Source organism: Mastacembelus armatus, chromosome 1 (genome assembly GCF_900324485.2).
Source record: "Mastacembelus armatus chromosome 1, fMasArm1.2, whole genome shotgun sequence".
In the NCBI taxonomy this organism is placed as follows: Eukaryota; Metazoa; Chordata; class Actinopteri; order Synbranchiformes; family Mastacembelidae; genus Mastacembelus; species Mastacembelus armatus.
Genome location: NC_046633.1, coordinates 24,389,982 through 24,412,104, shown reverse-complemented (window position 1 = coordinate 24,412,104; position 22,123 = coordinate 24,389,982). Strand labels below are relative to the sequence as shown.

Genomic DNA, 22,123 nt, shown 5'->3' with positions numbered 1-22,123 from the left:
ATAAATCAAATAAATCAGAAGTTAACAGAAGAGGAGTTATTCATAAAAACTTAATAAAAATTAAGACCACGCCTCTTATTGAACAGAAAAACAGAACAGTCAGATGTGGATTATTAAATATCAGGTTGCTTTCATCTAAATCTCTGTTAGTAAATGATTTGATAACTGATCACCAAATTGACTTATGTATGTGACTCTGTCTTACTGAAACCTGGCTACAGCAGGATGAATACGTCAGGCTGAATGAATCAACCACCCTCAGTCATAAAAATTGTCATGTTCCTCGAAGCACAGGTCGAGGTGGAGGAGTAGCTGCAATCTTCCACTCAAACTTATTATTAAACTTTCATCCTAAGTACAATTATAACTCATTTGAGAGCCTCACTCTTAGCCTCTCAAATCCAGACTGGAAAACACAAAAACCAGTTCTACTTGTCATTGTTTACTGTCCACCTGTCCCTTACTCAGAGTTTTTGATTGTGCTGTAACAAATGTGCCAGAGCCTTTGGCTATCAAGCTCCTCTCCTGTGGAACCAGCTGTCATGAGTCCCTCTGGGGACTTCCTGCCAGAGGACTCTTATTTTGTGTGGCTTTCCTGTTTCCCCCTGTTCTGGTCTCTGGCAGCTTTATGTTGGTAATTTGTGTTTATGAGCTTCACCTGTCCCCGTTATGTTCACCTGTGTTCTATCACCTTTTGTGTTCTCCCTATTTATACCTCCCTTGTTCCTTTGTTTAGTCGCAGAAGCATTAGTTGCCTTCAGTTGGTGTTCGCTAGTAGAAGTGCGTTTTGTGATGACCGTCTCACCCGGTCTCTCTTAGTTTTTTACCGTTTGATCCGGTTCTCTAGTTTTTGCATTGTCTTGAGCCCTGGATGTTCCAGGAGAGAATAAACGCTTCTGTTGTCCTGCATTTGGGTCCTCACCTTCTTCACACCACACCACCCACCACTCTCCCTGACACCAGCTCCCAGTCTGGGTTCAGGAGGCAGACACTCTCTGTACTTTTAAGGCTAGACTTAAAACCTTCCTCTTTGACAAAGCATATAGTTAGGGCTGGCTTCAGGTAACCCTGAACCATCCCTTAGTTATGCTGCTATAGGCCTAGACTGCCCGTGAATTTCCAGACTTCCTGTCTGATTTAGTGCTTAGATCAGATAAAGTCATTATAGTGGGAGATTTTAACATTCATGTAGATGTTGAAAATAACAGTCTCAGCACTGCATTTAATTCTATATTAGATTCAATTGGTTTCACTCAAAATGTTAATAAACCCACCCACTGTTTTAACCACACCCTTGATCTTGTTCTGACCTATGGCGTTGAAATTGAACATTTAATAGTTTCTCCCCAAAATCCTATTTTGTCAGATCATTCTTTAATAACTTTTGAATTTAAGATGATGGATCATGCAGCGTTTGGACGAAAATTCCACTATAGCAGATGTTTATCTGACTATGCTGTTAATAAATTTAAGAAAATGATTCCATCTTTATTTACATCTATGCCATGTGCCAACACAGTGGAGGGCAGCTGCTTCAATCCCACTCCTTACCAAACTGATCATATTGTTGACAGTGCTGTAGCCTCACTGCGTGAAACGCTTGATACTGTGGCCCCTCTGAGAAAGAAGTTAGTGAATCAGAGGAGAGGTATGGTATAATTTACATATTCGTACCTTAAAGCAGGCATCACGAAGGCTGGAAAGGAAGTGGAGTTCCACAAATTTAGAGGAAATTTTTTCTAGCCTGGAAAAACAGTTTATTAACATATAAAAAAGCTCTCCGTAAAGCCAGAACTGCATACTATTCATCACTAATAGAGGAAAATAAGAACAATCTCAGGTTTCTTTTCAGCACTGTAGCCAGGCTGACAAAAGGTCACAGCTCTGTGGAGCCCAGTGTTCCCTTAGCTCTCAGCAGTGATGAATTTTTTCAGAGTTTCTTTACAAGTAAAATCACAACTATTAGAGATAAAATTCAGCTGATGCTTCCTATACCTGCAATAAATGAATCTTCTACTGCAGTAGCTCTTGAATCATCTGTAAGACCCCAGTTATGTTTAGACTGCTTCTCTCCCATAGATCTCTCTGAATTTACATCAGTAGTTGCTTCATCGAAATCATCAACGTGTCTCTTAGTCCCCATCCCGACTAGGCTGCTTAAAGACACCCTGCCAGTAATTAATGAACTCATCTTTATTAGACTTAGTAAATTTATCTCTAGTACCAGGCTACGTACCACAGGCCTTTAAGACTGCAGTAATCAAACCCTTACTCAAAAAGCCTAGTTTTGATCCAGGAGTCTTGGCTAATTATAGACCAACATCCAACCTACCATTTGTTTCTAAAATCCTAGAAAAAGCTGTTGCTAAGCAGCTATCAGACCACTTACACAGGAATGAATTATTTGAAGATTTTCAATCAGGATTTAGAGCACATCATAGTACACAAACAGCACTATTAAAAGTCACCAACGATCTTCTCTTAGCCTCAGATAATGGACTTGTATACTTGTCCTCCGAGACCTTAGTGCTGCATTCGACACTATTGACCACAACATCTTATTACAGACTAGTAATAAGCATGTGACTGGTATCAGAGGAACAGCGTTAAAATGGTTCCAATCCTATTTATCGGACAGATTCCAGTTTGTTCACGTCCATGATGAACCTTCCACACGCACAAAAGTTAGTTATGGAGTTCCACAAAGTTCTGTGCTAGGACCGATTCCGTTCATCCTGTACATGCTTTCTTTAGGCTATATCATTAGCAAGCACTCTATTAATTACCACTGCTCTGCAGATGACACTCAGTTGTATATATCTATTGAACCTGTTAACACAAATCAGTTAACCAGACTTCAAGCCTCTCTAACTGACATAAAGGCCTGGATGACCAGTAACTTTTTACTTTTAAATTCAGAGAAAACAGAAGTTATTGTATTCAGGCCTAAAAACCTCAGAAATAACTTATAGAAAATTATAAAATAATAAAATTATAGCTACTTTAGATGGCATAGCCATGGCCTCCAGCACTACTGTGAAAAACCTTGGAGTTATTTTTGACCAGGACATGTCCTTTAACTCACACATAAAACAAATCTCTAGAATTGCCTTCACCTGCGCAACATTGCCAAAATCCGGAACATCCTTTCTCAAAATGATGCAGAAAAACTAGTCCATGCATTTGTTACCTCAAGGCTAGATTACTGTAACTCATTACTATCTGGATGTCCCAATATCTCCATAAAAAGCCTCCAGTTAATCCAGAATGCTGCAGCCAGAGTCCTGACAGGAACTAGCAAGAGAGATCATATTTCTCCTATATTAGCTTCTCTTCATTGGCTCCCTGTAAAATATAGAATAGAATTTAAAATCCCTTCATGATCAAGCTCCTTCATACCATAAAGATCTCATAGTACAATATTATCCCAATAGACCACTTCGCTCTCAGAGTGCAGGTCTACTTGTGGTTCCCAGAGTTTCCAAAAGCAGAATGGGAGGCAGAGCCTTTAGCTATCAAGCTCCTCTCCTGTGGAATCAGCTCCCAGTCTGGGTTCAGGAGGCAGACACTCTCTATACTTTTAAGGCTAGACTTAAAACCTTCCTCTTTGACAAAGCATATAGTTAGGGCTGGCTTCGGGGCAACCCTGAACCATCCCTTAGTTATGCTGCTATAGGCCTACACTGCCCGAGGACCATCGGTGCACTGAGCTCCCCTACCCTAACCCTCCCCTCCCTTCTCTTCCCCTCTCTTCCTCTCCTTCCCCCTCACATGTATATTCCACCATTGAATGTTACTAACCTTGTGCTCTCTCTCTACCCTAGTTTGTGCTCTCTCCCTCCCTCTCTCTCTCTCTCTCTCTGTACCTTCTGCAGGTGTCCCTGGTCCTGGAGCTGTATATCGCTGATGTGCAGTTACTGGTCCCACCAACCTGCAGTGTCTATTTGTTGTTTATTGTTGCTGTTCTTTTCTCTCTGCTCTATCCACTCACCCCAACTGGTCGAGGCAGATGGCCGCCCAAACTGAGCCCGGTTCTGCTGGAGGTTTTTTCTTCCATTAAAGGGAGTTTTTCCTCTCCACTGTCACCAAGTTCTTGCTCATAAGGGATTTGTTGGGTTTTTAGTTTTTGTAAAGTGCCTTGAGATGATTTGTATTGTGATTTGGCGCTATACAAATAAAATTGAATTGATTTGAATTGCTCTCATTTGAAGGGCTCACGGTGAGCCACTTCATGTCGGAGGCGCAATTCAACCTGTCGCCGAGCGAGGGTCGCTTGCACCGGCGGTTCACTGAGGGCGGCGGTCCGCTGGGGAAGGTGGTGCGCTCGAGGCGAGGCCCGCTCATTGCCGCTTGCGGCTATATTTTATTATTGTTTTTTCACAGAGTTTATTTAATTTTATTGTTATAATCAGTGTAAAGAAAATTCAATTTGTTTTTGCCCATTACCACAAATCCCAACTTTCCTTCATTGGGCTCTGCAGTCTGTACAGTGTACCAGGCCCTCTGCCCCTTTCTCCTCTGTTTGCTCTCAATTTACATAAGACAAAAAACTCCTGATACAACCAGAGGAATCATATGGGTGCCATATATTCATAACAGACCAGCATAGAAAAATTACAACATGAAGACTTTATAGACAAAAATGTGAATGGTGAGTAACACACTAGCACACTGAGGAACATCTAGGTGCTGGTATAAAAACACATTTAGCTATTTTATTCTTAACCTGAGGTACTTCTAGCAACAACAGCAGCAGTAGTGACAGTACAATTTTATCCAAGGACAAACTTTGATGCTGTTCAGATCCGCAGGCTACACCTTTCTCTGTACTCGTCAGCATCCAACAGACAGCCTGGCAGGCGGGCTGGCAGACAGGCAGGATGGCAGTAGGCTGGCTGGCTTAGCCTGGGGCACCATCTCCAGCAGAGCCAACTCTGACCAGCTGGTCCAGGCTAACACTACACAGTGAGCATGTACCAGCGTATCAGCGGGGAGGTGGATATTAGCCGTGGTCCAGACACTCTCACGCCTATAGCCTGACACCTATCAGTAAAGCTGTACTACTGGGATTGATGTGAGAAGACTCTGTCTGGCCTATGACTTAACTGGTCATCATGTTATTTACAGATAGTCCCCCTGTCACCATCCTAGTTTATTTCCAGAGTGCGTTATGGAGCCCTGTTCATTCTAGTAGCTAATGCCAAATCCAGAAACCTGATTTGCAGTCCAGCCTTGTCCAATTGACTGTGACGGTTTAGCTCCAGCAGAGCCTCAAGCGGATGAGGAAAATCTGGTAGGCCTTTCCCATCCAGAACCATTCAGCTAGCTAGCTCTAACACTGTTTGGTCTACCAAGCAAGAGACACAGAAGAACACAAAGGAAATCAGGGATAAGCGGCCCCAAGCACTGAAATGGTCCAATCTGGGAATATTTGTTTTCTAGCCAATTATACATCAAACCATGTGCACCTCACATGTTTAAGTCATGGTACCTACCCACAGTAAAACCTCTGTACAAAAATAGGCCTAAAATTCTTTAACTTGCACTCAGCTTCCCCATGATACACCTTGACTGAAGTGATATTGTTTGCATCACACACATATCCTCACCATCTCCATGTCTGACAGTTAAAAGGCCTACACAGAGAGAAAAAGCAGGCAGCTCATTGTGTGTTTTAAAGCGCTAACTAGGCCACTTAGCACCCCGTGACGCTGATCTGATCCCCGAGGCGCTGAACTTGGCAGCGGGCCCTCCTCCTTTTGCTCCTTCCTTTCCCCTCGCCATGGGAACCAGGCCATCCTTAATGACGCAGGAGTGCTCTGCCGGATCCCACAATGCAAAGGGGGCTGACATCTGTCTTGCTAAGTGGTGCACTCTCTTGTGCACCTTGTTTGTTCAATCAACAACCACTGCCCCTCCTTTCCTCCACTAGGGCCATTTTCTGTTTTTATCTTCTTTCTTCAGAAAAAAGACAAAAGAGTGCAAGAAGAGAGGTACAGAGTTTGGAAAGAATAGAGAGTGTGATAGTGAGATCATGGCTCTCCCTTTAACACCATCATCACACACACAACAGTGCAGTGGGTAGGTAATTAGACACAGCAAGGGCACCACTCTATATTGACAGAGACGGATGAATAAACAAGGTGTAGCTTAATATTACTCAGATTCTGGCATTTTACAAATGAGCTTCTTCACTCTAAGGAATAATAGTTGAAATATCAGACTCTGATCACTGTTAGCAGAGCACTGAGCCTTCCAATTTCTCCACCTTCTGCATATTTAGAAAAAAACAAGTGCCTGATTGAAAGTGGCCCCTAATTCCTCATAGTTAAGACCTGGGCAAATATTTGTTCCATCAATCTTGGAAAATATAGCCATCAACCCGAGATGTTAATCACATGCTAATGGAATCCAGGGGACTCAATGCACCCCCATAGTGCAATGAACGCTTTCACTTTTTCAGAAAGCCCATGTGAATACAAATGGCCATCTAAGCAGTTATTTTGACAGCATGCCAAGGCAATGTAAAGAGCCCCCTTCTTTATGCTCCTCTGGGAATGTATGTAAGGACGTGGGGGGATGAGTTCACTTTACCAGGCCCAGGTGCCAGGATATAAATGAATAATAGGTTTTATGGGCTCTAACTGACAAAAACGCACATACACACATAATCACACATGCCCACTCGTTCAAGGGCATCTGTGGTGAATGATGTTAAAATTCCCACAACTACTCTGAAAAGACATTGGGCATGAGAATAGGTGGTTCCTATACATAATTCAGGGGTCCATGCTGAAACAATTATGTTTGCTTACTGCTAAGTACCCGTGCTCAATAGCTCATTTTCTCTCTAGCTTGGTGCTTTCAGATGTAAGTGCTATGTGCTAAAAGTCGGTGGAACACAGCTTTTTAATAAAATATAGGAGCTGACACTTGAACGCTTGATTATGAGAGTGGGTGGGAAAAACAACAAATGCTCTTCATGTTTTTACTTCAGCTTTGAATGCAAATGAAATTGCACTCGTAAATTTAACAATGTTGGCGGAAAACTAATTAGCAACGCCAGGCAAAAGGAATGTGGACAAATATGACATTTTAATGACAATATTGCAGATCACAATATTAATATAAACACATTTTTGAACATGTACGCAAGTCTACTATGTGGACAGCTTCATCTGTAACAGAAAACTGCATGACCAGAATACAGATCATTTTGTCAACAATCAGTAGTGGAATAAGCCACCTGAATATTTTACTCAGACTTTGTACAAAAACAGATACACATAAAATTCATATTTAGAAATGTCAGAATAATTATCATACAATTTATGAAAAGTAAATCTTGGTATTAATTTGACATATTTGGTATTTGTATTGATTTGAATGTAAAGGCCTGGATACAAATTCTAAAACCTAACCATCCTTTGTTCCTTCATCTAAACAGTAGCAACATATGTATTATTCTTATTGCTGTAAAACAGTTACAGGTGTGCAGGAGCTCCAGCCTCAACACTCCTTTCCTCACGGCCTGCTTCACACCTGCACTCTTCTACCACCATTACTGCCCTCTCCCGGGTCTCGGCTCCACAGCGCAGAGGCACAGGAACAGTGTGGGCTTTGGATGGGGCGCAGCGTGAGCAGGGCCGGTGAAGGGCCCCTCTCACAGTATCTACCTCTCTGTCGGATGGAACAAACAGGGAGCTGCACTGGCCAAAACATAGTTTATTGCGCACTGTCACTGTGTTGCATCCTTCTGCTGTCACACGCTGAGAGAATGACAGAGAAGGACAAGATCAGGCTAAAAATTAATATTGTTCATGTTAAATTACCTCTGGGGATGTAATTGACTCTAAGTGTTTATGACAGTTCACACCATCACAGCTAATTTAACAGAATCAGAATCTGCTACATGAAAGTTCTGCCACTGTAAAATCAAATCTTGCTGGGGTTGATCATAGTGTGCTTGTTCATTGGCTTTTCTATATGTGCATAGAAATCTTTTTAGCAGAGAAAGGAAAGGAAACCTTGGCATAACATGACAAAGTCTTTTGGTCTTACCTGAGTGAAAGGTATGGCAGTGCATGCCTGTTTAGTGTCCTTCAGGTTGACTGGCAGGGACATGGTCATCTTTTCTCCTTTATCTATGACTCTCTGCCACATCTGTAGGCCTTGTCTCTTCTTCAGTTCAGTCTCAGTGGGGCTTTTAGGATTCAGGTGCTGAAGTGGACTCACAGGGGCCTTGAAAGCTGGGGACGGACCTGGATGTCCCTGAGACAGAAAGGCAGGGAAGGACAATCTGGAGCTGAGGGAGGGTGCTTTTCTGAGGGTGAGTCCCCTTCTGAAGATTCCCGACTGGGCCATGGCATGAGGGTCCAGCTGTACGACCTTAACTATTCCCGGGACAGGTTCATCTGCTCCCCCACCAGATGATTCAAACTCAAATCCTGACCCTTTCAAAATGTTGCCAAAAGTGTTGTGAGAGAATGCAAAGCCTTCAGCTGTCCAACAACTTGAAAGCAACACAAGGCTGACGAGGAAAGCCATAATCTGACACAAAAATGCTCAAAATTGGCTAAAAAACTGAAATTCTGCAGCTGAATTAGACAAAAAAAAAAAAAACAAAACAAATGATGGTTTGGTCCAAGGTTCCAAATGGCAACCTTGCCGTCAGAGCTTTGTCAGTGCAGTGGAGGGAGTCTTTTTTATAGGTCTCTGCCAGTTCTCACCTGTATTTTAACTCACAGAAGGTGTCACAATTCCCAGACCAGACCAGATATCACACCAAACTTAAAATTCCAGGTCATGGATTGTTGCCAGACTAAGAGGATTTCAGTTTCAAGGTGAGCATTAAAACAGTCATAAAAAACAACATCTGAAGAGAGAGTTTGAACTCTGAGTTTCAAAATAATCGTTTTTTCTACTGAATCACATGGGCACAAACTATTTTTATTTAACTGCTTTTTCAGGTTTGAAAACCTCAATAGATAAATAAGATTCATGTAAAGTTTGTTGAAAAGTTATAAGAATCAGTCATCTGAACAGCCACAGCATGCCTTGCCATAAATTTTTACAAGTCTCTGGACTCTACAGGAGGTATGAACACCATTTTTCTTCATTTGATATTTTAATGATTGTGGTAAATATCGCTTCCCAACACGCCTACCCAAAGTCTTCACTACAGTAGGCGTTCAGTTGGGTAGAGATCTCATCTCAACTTGAAAGGACATGATTCATCCTTTTCATACAAACCATTCAGATTTTTTATCTTATATATATCCTTAAACACCACAACAAACAGTTCTTCATTTCTTTTGCATTGTATTACAATTATGGAATAGAACGACAGCACACTTATACAGATGGATACAGATAGAGACTGCTATAATTAAAGTGCAGATTAATAAAAAATAAAACCTTTGTCATCCAGCAGGTGCTCCTGTAACCACTGGCTATAAAGCAATAATGAATTTACATCCTTTACGTGAACACGGAGTCTCCTGTCTGTTTATTCCCACAGGTTTCTCCCTTGATGTCCCATCATTACACCATCAGACGTCAGTGTGCTCTGTCACCCGCGACCTGATCACACACTGGTGGACGACTGATAGACAGTGAAAGGTTGTTTGACTTTCTCATAGAGACCTGGGTGTTAAGAGACTGCCCCTTCCTCACCTGTGTTCCTCATCCAACACTTGACCTTATGGTCCAGACAGATGTAAGGATGGAAAGAAAAACTACTCGTGGTATTTAATCCGTCTCACCCACACTGAACGGAAACATGCACACACTGCTTGGTGAAGAATAGTGCTACCAGTTTTTTTGTGCAATTGCAATATTAATAGGTATGTGCAATGTGTGAGTTGTGCTCAATATTATTATTATATTAGCTGCAGAAAAATGTTCTCCCACAAGAGGGCAGAATTCACAAATGGTTATGTCCTCCACCTCGCTACTTACACACCCAGAAGGCTTGTTCTCAATGAGTGATGACATTTTAAATACTGTTTGTGTTGGTGAATCACCACCTTGTTTTCCACAGACACTTGCTGTACAAGACAGGTTTACTGTTTCTCAGCAAAAGACTGTATGAAATGTTGACTCGTTCTTTTTAAATAATTCATCCCAAAGCATCAGTAACTCATTTGGATAAACTAATCACACTGCCTCTCACCGGGGCTAAACAGAGCTTAATGTGCCAACTGGCAGGGCTTCCAAAATTAGAATTAGAATCATATTTTCAGAAAGGTGAAACTGATTAGAAACAGTTTTGTCAGTCATGTCTGCTGCAATAAACCAAATACAGACCACATATCTCTTTTTATTAGGATTATTCACTTTGGTTTGCACAATGTCTTGCTTCTGCTTATGCTGCAGTCAAGAGAATAATAGTCAATAAAACCATATAAAAGGGGATGCAGTAGTACATGATTAACTACTCAAGGAAGTAGGCCTACTGTCCTGTGTCCTGGCTCCTGGGCTGGAAACACAAACTGTGTTGGGGAGTGTCTGCATATTTTAGTTGTGATCATAGCACTTTGGAGATATTTAACATTTTTCTATCATATACTGTGGTTAATATGTGCCACAAGGTTGACACACATCTTATCTTGACTTGACATAATGTTCTCTATGCTTCAAACTCACCTTCACAGAGGTGCCCACACAGACGACACACTGCATAATTGAGAGAGGCATGACATGGTTATGTGTTGCTTTGAGCTGCAGCTCATGCTGTTTTATGATGACAGGAAAAGTGACAAGGCAAAAAGACAAAGTTTACAGATGACTCATTGCAAAGGGTCACCAGCTATCAGTGTCATGTGACAGAAAACCTGCTGCTTCAGCAGTAAACACACATCAAACTTCACTAACTGGATCCCACTAAACACACACACCGACACAGACACATGCTCGTTTTCTATCTTTGTAGGAACCCTTACTAACATAAGGCAAGGCAAGGCAAGGCAAGGCAAGTTTATTTATATAGCACAATTCATACACAGTTTTTTTTTACAGAAATAACAGACAAGTTAAAAATACATAAGCAAAAATAAAAATGAGAAATTAATATTGGAGGAAACTGAGTGCAGATAAATCACTTTGGATAAAACACAGTCAGTTGTCATAGGATATATGCCACACTAAAAAGAAAGGTTTTTAGCTTGGACTTAAACATTGTCAGAGATGACGCCTGTCTAACATCATCAAGAAGACTATTCCAGGTTTTAGCTGCATAGAACTGAAACGCTGCTTCTCCCTGTTTAGTCCTGACTCTGGGCACGAGCAGAAGGCCTGTCCCTGATGTTCTCAGAGTTCGAGATGGTTCATATGGCATCAACATGTCAGAGATGTAATGTGGTGTTGAGCCATGACGAGACTTATACACAAGCAGTGCTGTTTTAAAGTCCTTCCTCTGAGAGACAGGAAGCCAGTGCAGAGATCTGAGAACAGGAGTAATGTGGTTGTACTTCCTAGTTCTAGTCAGGACCCGAGCAGCAGCGTTCTGAATGTACTGTAGCTGCCTTACAGCTCGTTTTGAGAGCCCCGTGAACAGGCCGTTACAGTAATCTAACCTGCTAGAGATAAATGCATGAATGAGTCTTTCCAAGTCTGGTTTAGACATGATCCCTTTGATTCTGGCAATGTTTTTGAGACGGTAAAATGCTGACGATGTTATTGATTTAATGTGGCTGTTAAAATTCAAGTCTGAGTCCATGCTTACCCCTAGATTTCTAACTTGATTTTTAAGTTTTAGAGAAAGAGACTTGAGGTGACTGCTGACACTTTCTCTTTGTTTCTGTGGCCCAAAGATGATTATTTCAGTCTTGTCACTATTTATTTGGAGAGAGTTGTTTTGCATCCACAGAGTGATCTGGTCAATACAGTGACACAATGAATCTACTGGTCCATATTCACTTACTGTGAGTGAAATGTAAATCTAAGTGTCATCTGCATAGTTATGGTAGGACACATTATTGCTGCGTATTAACTGGCCTAAAGGAAACATGTAAAAATTGAACAAAAATACAAACATAATGCTTTCAATAGCATCTTAGCCTAAACTTTACCTTACTCTAACCTTGAACCCAATCATCTCTCTAAAATTTTATGATTTCGAACAAAAAAAGCCAGGTTCCCAGAGGTAAGTGTTGGTCAGATTTGGGTCCACACACAGACACACACACACACACACGCACACGCACACACACACACACACACACACACACACACCCTCACACACACACACACACACGCACGCACACACACACACACACACACGCACGCACGCATGCACACACACACACACACACACACGCACGCACATACGCACGCATGCGTGCACACACACACACACACACACACACATACACACACTTAATCAATCCTGTTTAATGTAAACTCTTATGTAGTGGATCAGCAGCAATTAACCTGTTGAAATTACAATTATTCACACTATATAACATTAAGTAAAGCAGGTATGAGCATCAGGCTGGGCCATATGGTACACTACTTACACCTTTCCATTTGCCCCAGCAATTAAACAGTTGCTCATTCATATTACTTATTCCTGAGGTCCATCACCAGCCAAATCTGAAGCAAACAATGTACCAGAACATGAAAGCTGCTCAGACTTGATGGAAATAAAATGAACTACAAGCACAGGAAAAAACACTGAAACACTATTTGTGATTCAGTGTGTTTATGTGAAAAACTGATGAACTCTGTGAGTCAGAGATTTATTTATATCCTTTCCATAAAAGCACTTGCCTCCTTTTACCCAGCATGTGTAGATATAATGCCAGTAGGACCTTTGAAACAACAATTGAGAGGCTAGAATCGAGAAAGACTGTCCTGTAAACAAATTTCACATACTCATGATCACCCTTAAATGGAAATTTACATTTCATTTCCCTTGAAGTCACTTGCTTTCCCTTTAAATGTAATGTTTGTTTTTTATTTAGGCAGAAGATACAAGCTGTAAATGAAACACTAATAAACAATATGTTAGTTTGCTAATCCCAAACCCAGCAGTTATACAGAAACACTGATATTCATTGAGAGTTGTGTTTCTGGCCATGCATGTAGAAAGTCTCTCTCTCTTTAGCTCTACTTTACCGCATCTGGAGAAAAATATTCTGCTAAAGGATTGGTGGAGTAGGGAGATAATATCTGTGTTCAACCAGCCACAGCTTATATACAAATATTAACCTGTTGTTAATAATGTGCCCCGGAAGATTAGATCTTATATCTCAACTGGACCATTTTGTCTAAATAAAGGATTAATAAAATATAAAAGTATTGATTATAGCAACTTCAAGGGAAAATGTTTTAAGAATGACATGCTTGACATTTCTGTAACATGAAGCCAATGTCCCCTTGGTCAGTTAATTAACAGAATTATAATATGACATTTATTAAAACAAAAATCATTTGTATACATATTATTTCTAGTGCTATTATAAGCCCCTGAAGGAAGTAGATCCAGTCCACTGAAAACTAACAGAGACTCTTCTTATTAATGGTTAATCGTTTGAAGTTAATATAAATAAATAAGAATAACGTATCTAAATGAGTATAATAGGACTAGAGAGAAAAAGGACTTTACTTTTTGATGTTGATAGAAACTTTCCAGTGGTTTAATAAACAATCCAGTAGTGATTGTTGTGCTCTAATCTTCAATGATAACAGCAACTGAATTGCTTCTCCTGTCCGGAGTCAGATAAACTGCAGTGGTGAAAAATCCTGACTTTAAATTGAAATGAACTCTTGCTGGACTCTTGCTCTACTTACAGAGCCAGAGTTTAAACTCATACACCTGCTAAGTATATTCCTGCTTGGCTCAGTCGAGAATCCATTTTTCATGGATGATAGAAGTAAAAAGCATTCAATTTGTTAATAATTGTAAAAGTCAATGTGGATATTTATTATTCATATATGATCAAACATACAAAAATAAAGTCATCAAATTATTGCAGTCAATGAATGGGACCCAAACAACTGGCACAACATTAGCAAATCCTTCTCTGCACCGTGCATCATTATATGTTACTAGATACATGTTTCAGCACGTACAACCTCTGCTGACGACACCCCTACTTAAAACATAAATTAATCACAGTATGAATTGGTACAGATACAGTTCTGAAACAAAGAACTTAGTCAAGTACTTTCAATTTTTGGTTTTAAGGTGCTAAATACCCACATCAAATAAAAACAAAACAAACACAAAACTTACACAAAAAAACTGCTTCCATGTAGAATTTATCCACCAACACCAATATTGGTATTGATTTCAAATGGGAAAGCTAATTAGTTTTTCCTCCCAATCTGCGAGTAGAGAACCATTGAAACCACCATGGCAGCAATCTGTAAAGACAACCATTCATCAACCTTTTTATCAAAACACAGTGTGATGCAGCTCAGATACAGCTTATTGACTACAAGCTACAAATTCTGCAGGTTATACTCTAGAAGTAGAAATGTCAGGGAAGGTTATGCAAGGGTGTCTTAACTAAAGCAACTAAACATAACTAAAGACAGACATCAAAACGGTTTAGGTGTTTTTCGGTGTTTTCCAGAGGCGCAAACGTTAATTTGTGTCAGACCAATACCCTGAGTGTGACATCATTACCAGGAAAGTGCTATGGCACTTTATGACACTGGCTTTGCGGATTTGTCAGGTATTACATAATTGTGTTGCTTTACTGTAAAGCAGTGTTATTGTGAAACATGTTTATTAAAGAATAAGCATGTTTCACAATAATGTAATGATGTTCAGATCATTTATATTTATCACAGTCATATGTTGGATTGTATTTCCCACAATTTTTAAGATGTTTCAGTCAAATTGCACTCTATCAAAGTAACTTCTCGACTAATGTAAATAATCTGAGCTGTTTTCTGTACCTCAAGAGCAGCGATTCCCAGAGCCACAGCTGCAATGATCACAGCATTGTCCTCGATCAGCTGCAGCAGCTTGTCAAAACAGCCGTCAACCATCTGGAAGCAAAACAAGTTTTGGTAGAGTCCGTGGCCGACAACAGCACTTCATCAGAATTTATGGATTTTTTGTTACCACACAGGAAGTTAAACCAAAGGCATCCTGTTCACGTACCGAACTGTGTGCTTCGTTTGTATTACATGTACTCATGGTGATGGTTGCATTGCAGCACATGGGTGGATAAACGTTTCTTCCATGTTCAGTAAAAAAAGGAGAGCCATCAAAGTCAGTGTAGTTCCTGTATCCGCAGCATTGAAACTGTAAGAAAACCACGAAGTGTTAATCCCAAATCTTAACAATTCAGTAACCTTGATACTATATATATATATACAGTGGGTACAAAAAGTATTCAGACCCCTTTAAATTTTTCACTCTTTGTGTCATTGCAGCCATTTGCCAAAATCAAAAAAGTTCATTTTATTTCTCATTAATGTACACTCAGCACCCCATCTTGACAGAACAAAAACAGAAATGTAGAAATTTTTGCAAATTTATTAAAAAAGAAAAACTGAAATATCACATGGTCATAAGTATTCAGACCCTGTGCTCAGTATTGAGTAGAAGCACCCTTTTGAGCTAGTACAGCCATGAGTCTTCTTGGGAATGATGCAACAAGTTTTTCACACCTGGATTTGGGGATCCTCTGCCATTCTTCCTTGCAGATCCTCTCCAGTTCTGTCAGGGTGGATGGTGAACGTTGGTGGACAGCCATTTTCAGGTCTCTCCAGAGATGCTCAATTGGGTTTAGGTCAGGGCTCTGGCTGGGCCAGTCAAGAACGGTCACAGAGTTGTTCCGAAGCCACTCCTTTGTTATTTTAGCTGTGTGCTTAGGGTCATTGTCCTGTTGAAAGGTGAACCTTCGGCCCAGTCTGAGGTCCTGAGCACTCTGGAAGAGGTTTTCTTCCAGGATATCTCTGTACATGGCCGCATTCATCTTTCCTTCAATTGCAACCAGTCGTCCTGTCCCTGCAGCTGAAAAACACCCCCACAACATGATGCTCCCACCACCATGTTTCACTGTAGGGATTGTATTGGGCAGGTGATGAGCAGTGCCTGGTTTTCTCCACACATACCGCTTAGAATTAACGCCAAAAAGTTCGATCTTGGTCTCATCAGACCAGAGAATCTTATTTCTCATAGTCTGGGAGTCCTTCATGTGTTTTTTGGCAAACTCTATGCAGGCTTTCATGTGTCTTGCACTGAGGAGATGCTTCCGTCGGGCCACTCTGCCATAAAGCGCCTGCAGTGATAGTTGACTTTGTGGAACTTTCTCCCATCTCCCTACTGCATCTCTGGAGCTCAGCCACAGTGATCTTTGGGTTCTTCTTTACCTCTCTCACCAAGGCTCTTCTCCCACGATTGCTCAGTTTGGCTGGACAGCCAGGTCCAGGAAGAGTTCTGGTCGTCCCAAACTTTTTCCATTTGAGGATTATGGAGGCCACTGTGCTCTTAGGAACCTTGAGTGCTGCAGAAATTCTTTTGTAACCTTGGCCAGATCTGTGCCTTGCCACAATTCTGTCTCTGAGCTCCTTGGGCAGTTCCTTCGACCTCATGATTCTCATTTGCTCTGACATGCACTGTGAGCTGTAAGGTCTTATATAGACAGGTGTGTGCCTTTCCTAATCAAGTCCAATCAGTTTAATTAAACACAGCTGGACTCCAATGAAGGAGCAGAACCATCTCAAGGAGGATCAGAAGAAATGGACAGCATGTGAGTTAAATATGAGTGTCACTGCAAAGGGTCTGAATACTTATGACCATGTGATATTTCAGTTTTTCTTTTTTAATAAATTTGCAAAAATTTCTACATTTCAGTTTTTTTCTGTCAAGATGGGGTGCTGAGTGTACATTAATGAGAAATAAAATGAACTTTTTTGATTTTGGCAAATGGCTGCAATGACACAAAGAGTGAAAAATTTAAAGGGGTCTGAATACTTTCCGTACCCACTGTGTGTGTATATAAATATATATATATATATATATTTATATATACACTATAGTGTGTACAGAGGTGTGGACTGCTCAAAGAAATGACAACTAACAACACATCACAAATCTAGCACCTTGTCCATGGTGGCGTTCCAGAGAGATGTCACACTTTCACTGTATCCGTAATTCTTTACAATGCTTTTCCTCACTTCATCTTCCAGACTCTGCAAAAGCTGATCAGCCTGAAAATGACAGATAGACAGTAAATCATACTTTTGACCAGGGAAAGCCTGTCAGGTCAAGTTTCTAAATTCGTCTATTGATAGTCCTGTCTTGCTTCTGTGAGTCATTCACCAAACCCTGGAAGACGAGCAGCACCACAGCTCCTGCAACCTCGATGAGGAAGATGATCAGCATGATGCTGAAGAACTGAGGAGAAAAAAATGGCAAATGATACCATAAAATCATACATTTGATTGGCAACAACAGAAATTATCTATAAACTCAAGCCTTACCACCAGAGTAGGAAACATGAACGGACAAAATAAGTTAAAGCCAATGAAAAGCCTACATATTAAAATATTTAACAGCTGCCCCTCAGAGACACCGCACCCATAATAAACATAATAAAATGAAGGAACCATCAAATAGTACAATATTTATATTTACCAGATTGGCCTAAATATAGTTTCCCCTGCTCTCCAGTTTTAAATTCATATGTTTTGTTTGATTAGTTTTCATTTAATTATAATGCATTATTTAAAATTCACAAAACACAGATACAGTGGGTACAGAAAGTATTCAGAACCCTTTAAATTTTTCACTCTTTGTGTCATTGCAGCCATTTGCCAAAATCAAAAAGTTCATTTTATTTCTCATTAATGTACACTCAGCACCCCATCTTGACAGAAAAAAACAGAAATGTAGAAATTTTTGAGAATTTATTAAAAAAGAAAAACTGAAATATCACATGGTCATAAGTATTCGGACCCTGTGCTCAGTATTGAGTAGAAGCACCCTTTTGAGCTAGTACAGCCATGAGTCTTCTTGGGAATGATGCAACAAGTTTTTCACACCTGGATTTGGGGATCCTCTGCCATTCTTCCTTGCAGATCCTCTTCAGTTCTGTCAGGGTGGATGGTGAACGTTGGTGGACAGCCATTTTCAGGTCTCTCCAGAGATGCTCAATTGGGTTTAGGTCAGGGCTCTGGCTGGGCCAGTCAAGAACGGTCACAGAGTTGTTCCGAAGCCACTCCTTTGTTATTTTAGCTGTGTGCTTAGGGTCATTGTCCTGTTGAAAGGTGAACCTTCGGCCCAGTCTGAGGTCCTGAGCACTCTGGAAGAGGTTTTCTTCCAGGATATCTCTGTACATGGCCGCATTCATCTTTCCTTCAATTGCAACCAGTCGTCCTGTCCCTGCAGCTGAAAAACACCCCCACAACATGATGCTCCCACCACCATGTTTCACTGTAGGGATTGTATTGGGCAGAAGATGAGCAGTGCCTGGTTTTCTCCACACATACCGCTTAGAATTAACACCAAAAAGTTCAATCTTGGTCTCATCAGACCAGAGAATCTTATTTCTCGTGGTCTGGGAGTCCTTCATGTGTTTTTTGGCCACCTCTATGCAGGCTTTCATGGGTCTTGCACTGAGGAGAGGCTTCCATCTGGCCACTCTGCCATAAAGCCCCGACTGGTGGAGGGCTGCAGTGATAGTTGACTTTGTGAAACTTTCTCCCATCTCCCTACTGCATCTCTGGAGCTCAGCCACAGTGATCTTTGGGATCTTCTTTACCTCTCTCACCAAGACTCTTCTCCCACGATTGCTCAGTTTGGCTGGACGGCCAGGTCTAGGAAGAGTTCTGGTCGTCCCACACTTTTTCCATTTGAGGATTATGGAGGCCACTGTGCTCTTAGGAACCTTGAGTGCTGCAGAAATTCTTTTGTAACCTTGGCCAGATCTGTGCCTTGCCACAATTCTGTCTCTGAGCTCCTTGGACAGTTTTCCTTCGACCTCATGATTCTCATTTGCTCTGACATGCACTGTGAGCTGTAAGGTCTTATATAGACAGGTGTGTGCCTTTCCTAATCAAGTCCAATCAGTTTAATTAAACACAGCTGGACTCCAATGAAGGAGCAGAACCATCTCAAGGAGGATCAGAAGAAATGGACAGCATGTGAGTTAAATATGAGTGTCACTGCAAAGGGTCTGAATACTTATGACCATGTGATATTTCAGTTTTTCTTTTTTAATACATTTGCAAAAATTTCTACATTTCTGTTTTTTTCTGTCAAGATGGGGTGCTGAGTGTACATTAATGAGAAATAAAATGAACTTTTTTGATTTTGGCAAATGGCTGCAATGACACAAAGAGTGAAAAATTTAAAGGGGTCTGAATACTTTCCGTACCCACTGTATGTTTTCTTGAAAAATTGTATTATTGTTGTTGTTGTTTGTATTGTTTTGACAATTTAATCTCTTTAATCTATCAAACATCACTCACTGTCATCAGCATACACCTGCTTTCTTTGACCGCCCCACAGCAGCCCAGGAAGCCAATGACCAGCAGCACACCTCCCACTGCCATTAGCAGGTAGCTGATGTTGACCAGCTGGGATAACCCAGATGGAGCATTGTCCAGATTCTCCAGTAAACCCAGTAGAGAACCACTGTCCACCTTCACCCATATTCCCACACCCAGGATGGCGGCACCTGCCAACTGTGTAACAGGTGAGGAAGGAAAGAAGCTCAAGTATAAATACACAAAGTGGGTAGGCAAGGATAATGAATAGCATTAAAGCATGAAGAAATAATGGGAAAGAATCGAAAAGACCTGTGATGATGAAAAGAAACATTACAATTTATTTTTACAGTAAGGCAGTAAGGTATATGGACTGTAACGTTTTATCTAATGGGTTTAATTTGTACAGAAACTGAGGTGTAAAAATTATAGATTTTGTGGTCTATGTACCAGATTTATTTCTTGTTTCATTGCAGTAATTTGCTCAAGTCTTGTCAGTTGCCAGGCAACCAGCAGAAACTCCATTAGTGAGTCCACTTACCCTAAGACGTCCTGAATTTTATCTTTGGATGGGCAAGATGTTTCCGTTTCCAGTCTTTATTTTTAACTGTGTCCTGCCTGTATCCTTTATTTTAAAGCATACAAACATGAGTGTGGCATCAGTCTTCTAGGAAAACTCTTGGAGGTGTAGCTACAAGTTTTAAAGCCTGTTTTGTTTGTGTTTGTTTTTCTTGGGGGACACTCCCTGCTCTACATAACAGAAGGTGAAAATTTCTTCTTTAAAAAGGCAAAAGGCAAAAAGCAAATTTATTTGTATAGCACCTTTCATACTCTACGCAATTCAAAGTGCTTTACAAGGCATATAATTACATTAAAAGCATTGAAAAGAGCATTTAAAAAGAAAGACATTTAACATAAAATAAATTTAAATCTTTATAACTTACAAAGATGCCACCATTGAAGATAAACATCATAATTTTGAGAAATCCAAAGCAACACATCTTGGCTGATTTTAATTCACACTGTTAAAAAAGAGAACAAAAAAATGTGTTTGTAGTGGACAACTATGAATTTTAGGTCTCACAGGTAAATCGGTTGTGTGGAGCTGGCTTACAACACAACCAAGCACCAACATGGGTCAAATGGCATTTGCATTGGTTACACATTAACCATAGTAATAAGCAGGCACTCGGTTTTCTTTAAATGTGGCAGGTTTTTCATGCTGATGTAGTTCAGGGTTTCGGTTGAAGTGTGGAATAATCTGTTTGTTCATCGTTCTTATTTCAAATTTGACTTGTCTGTAAATAATTGAAAGGATCATCAACCACACAATTGAGCCACATATTGTGTTTCTGAGTTTCCCCCTTACACCTTACATACAAATCCACATGTGATGCAGAGCTGGAAAAATTCTCTTCCTTCTTTACTTTTACTTTTTATAGTATAATCAGTATAACACTACTCTATCAATATTATCTTAGAAACAGTAACTCATATATATATATATATATATATATATATATGATATGATATGATATACACTGCTTATAATGTTTTGGACTCAATTTTAAACACAGAAGTCAATAAAGTGAATAAATAAAGGTTCTAAAGTGGTACATAAGTACAGTCTCATGGATGTGTTGTCATAAATCAGAGATTAATTGTTAAGATGAGGTATATTAACAAGTCACACTGCAAGTAGCACACAAGAACCATAAAACACACACACCCCAACTAGCCCCCGACCTTGCACAGCTGTGTGTTCTCTGTATCAGACAAATGAGCTCAGTTTTACAGTAATTGATCTTTTCTCGTCCTTTGACAAGAATAGTCAATGTGAACCTGCTTGGCAACTGTTGCCTTTTTTCCAAGAGGAGCTATACTGTTCCTATGACACCAAACCTCACGTGTTGTTTTTTGGAATTCATTTAATGACAGCAATGAGGCAGCAAAACAAGGCAAATGGATGTTTTCAATTTGTCTTGAAAGACGAGAGAAGGTTTTAAGGTTCCTGCATCAGTTCTGCTGCCAGAAATATAACTGTTAACTAGCTTCCTCATTTGTGTAAATATAAATATAAATACTGTTAAATGGTAACTGAGACAGACAGCATGGTATAGTGTTACCAGTTACAAGTGAGCCACAAAATGACAATACTCAGACATTACAAAGAAAAACACGTCTAGATTGATTTGGAAGTTAGGGATTTGATGTAGATAACTATAATAACGACAAAGCATGTGTCGTTTTACTCTTTACAGGACGTAGAGCTTTGAGTGACAAAACCTTTAAGTGATCTGTCTACTTCTTATGGTTGGTTTAGATTCAATTTAAAAAGTTTTTAGCTCTTAAATATGTAACTGGGCATCTGAACGTGTGAAAAAACATGAAGCTCGTACCTTTGCTGCAGTGACGTCTGTCTGTCCACTGAGCTCTGATCATTCAGGAGTGCCTATTCAAAGAGGCTTTCACATGCCCCTTTATCTTCTCACAGGTTTCACCCACACACATTTCCTCGGGTCAAAGTCCCTTCAAAAATAGACTTTTGTGACCAGAAACTTTACAACCAATTGGCATGGTGGAAATAAAATGTGTTGATGAATGATTTATCACATTTAACATAAAAACCAATTACAAACCTGAGAAAATGTATGACATGATCAATTCC

General features: G+C 40.3%; 2 protein-coding genes across 2 annotated transcripts; both read right to left on the bottom strand.

Moving 5' to 3' along the window:
• Positions 1-7,356: 7,356 nt before the first annotated feature.
• On the bottom strand, positions 7,357-8,547 carry dand5 (DAN domain family, member 5). The gene is made up of 2 exons (XM_026304089.1): positions 8,062-8,547; positions 7,357-7,769 (listed from the first exon to the last, which is right to left on the bottom strand). Exons 1-2 carry the CDS (start codon positions 8,545-8,547, stop codon positions 7,485-7,487), a joined length of 771 nt encoding a protein of 256 aa, XP_026159874.1. The 3' UTR covers positions 7,357-7,484.
• A 5,353-nt stretch (positions 8,548-13,900) lies between these two features.
• Positions 13,901-21,957, bottom strand: LOC113128335 (tetraspanin-1-like). The gene is made up of 8 exons (XM_026303591.1): positions 21,855-21,957; positions 20,400-20,477; positions 19,438-19,653; positions 17,288-17,362; positions 17,068-17,175; positions 15,119-15,262; positions 14,911-15,003; positions 13,901-14,370 (listed from the first exon to the last, which is right to left on the bottom strand). The coding sequence occupies exons 2-8, from the start codon at positions 20,454-20,456 to the stop codon at positions 14,314-14,316; spliced, it is 750 nt and encodes a 249-aa protein (XP_026159376.1). The 5' UTR covers positions 20,457-20,477; positions 21,855-21,957; the 3' UTR covers positions 13,901-14,313.
• Between the last annotated feature and the right edge of the window lie 166 nt (positions 21,958-22,123).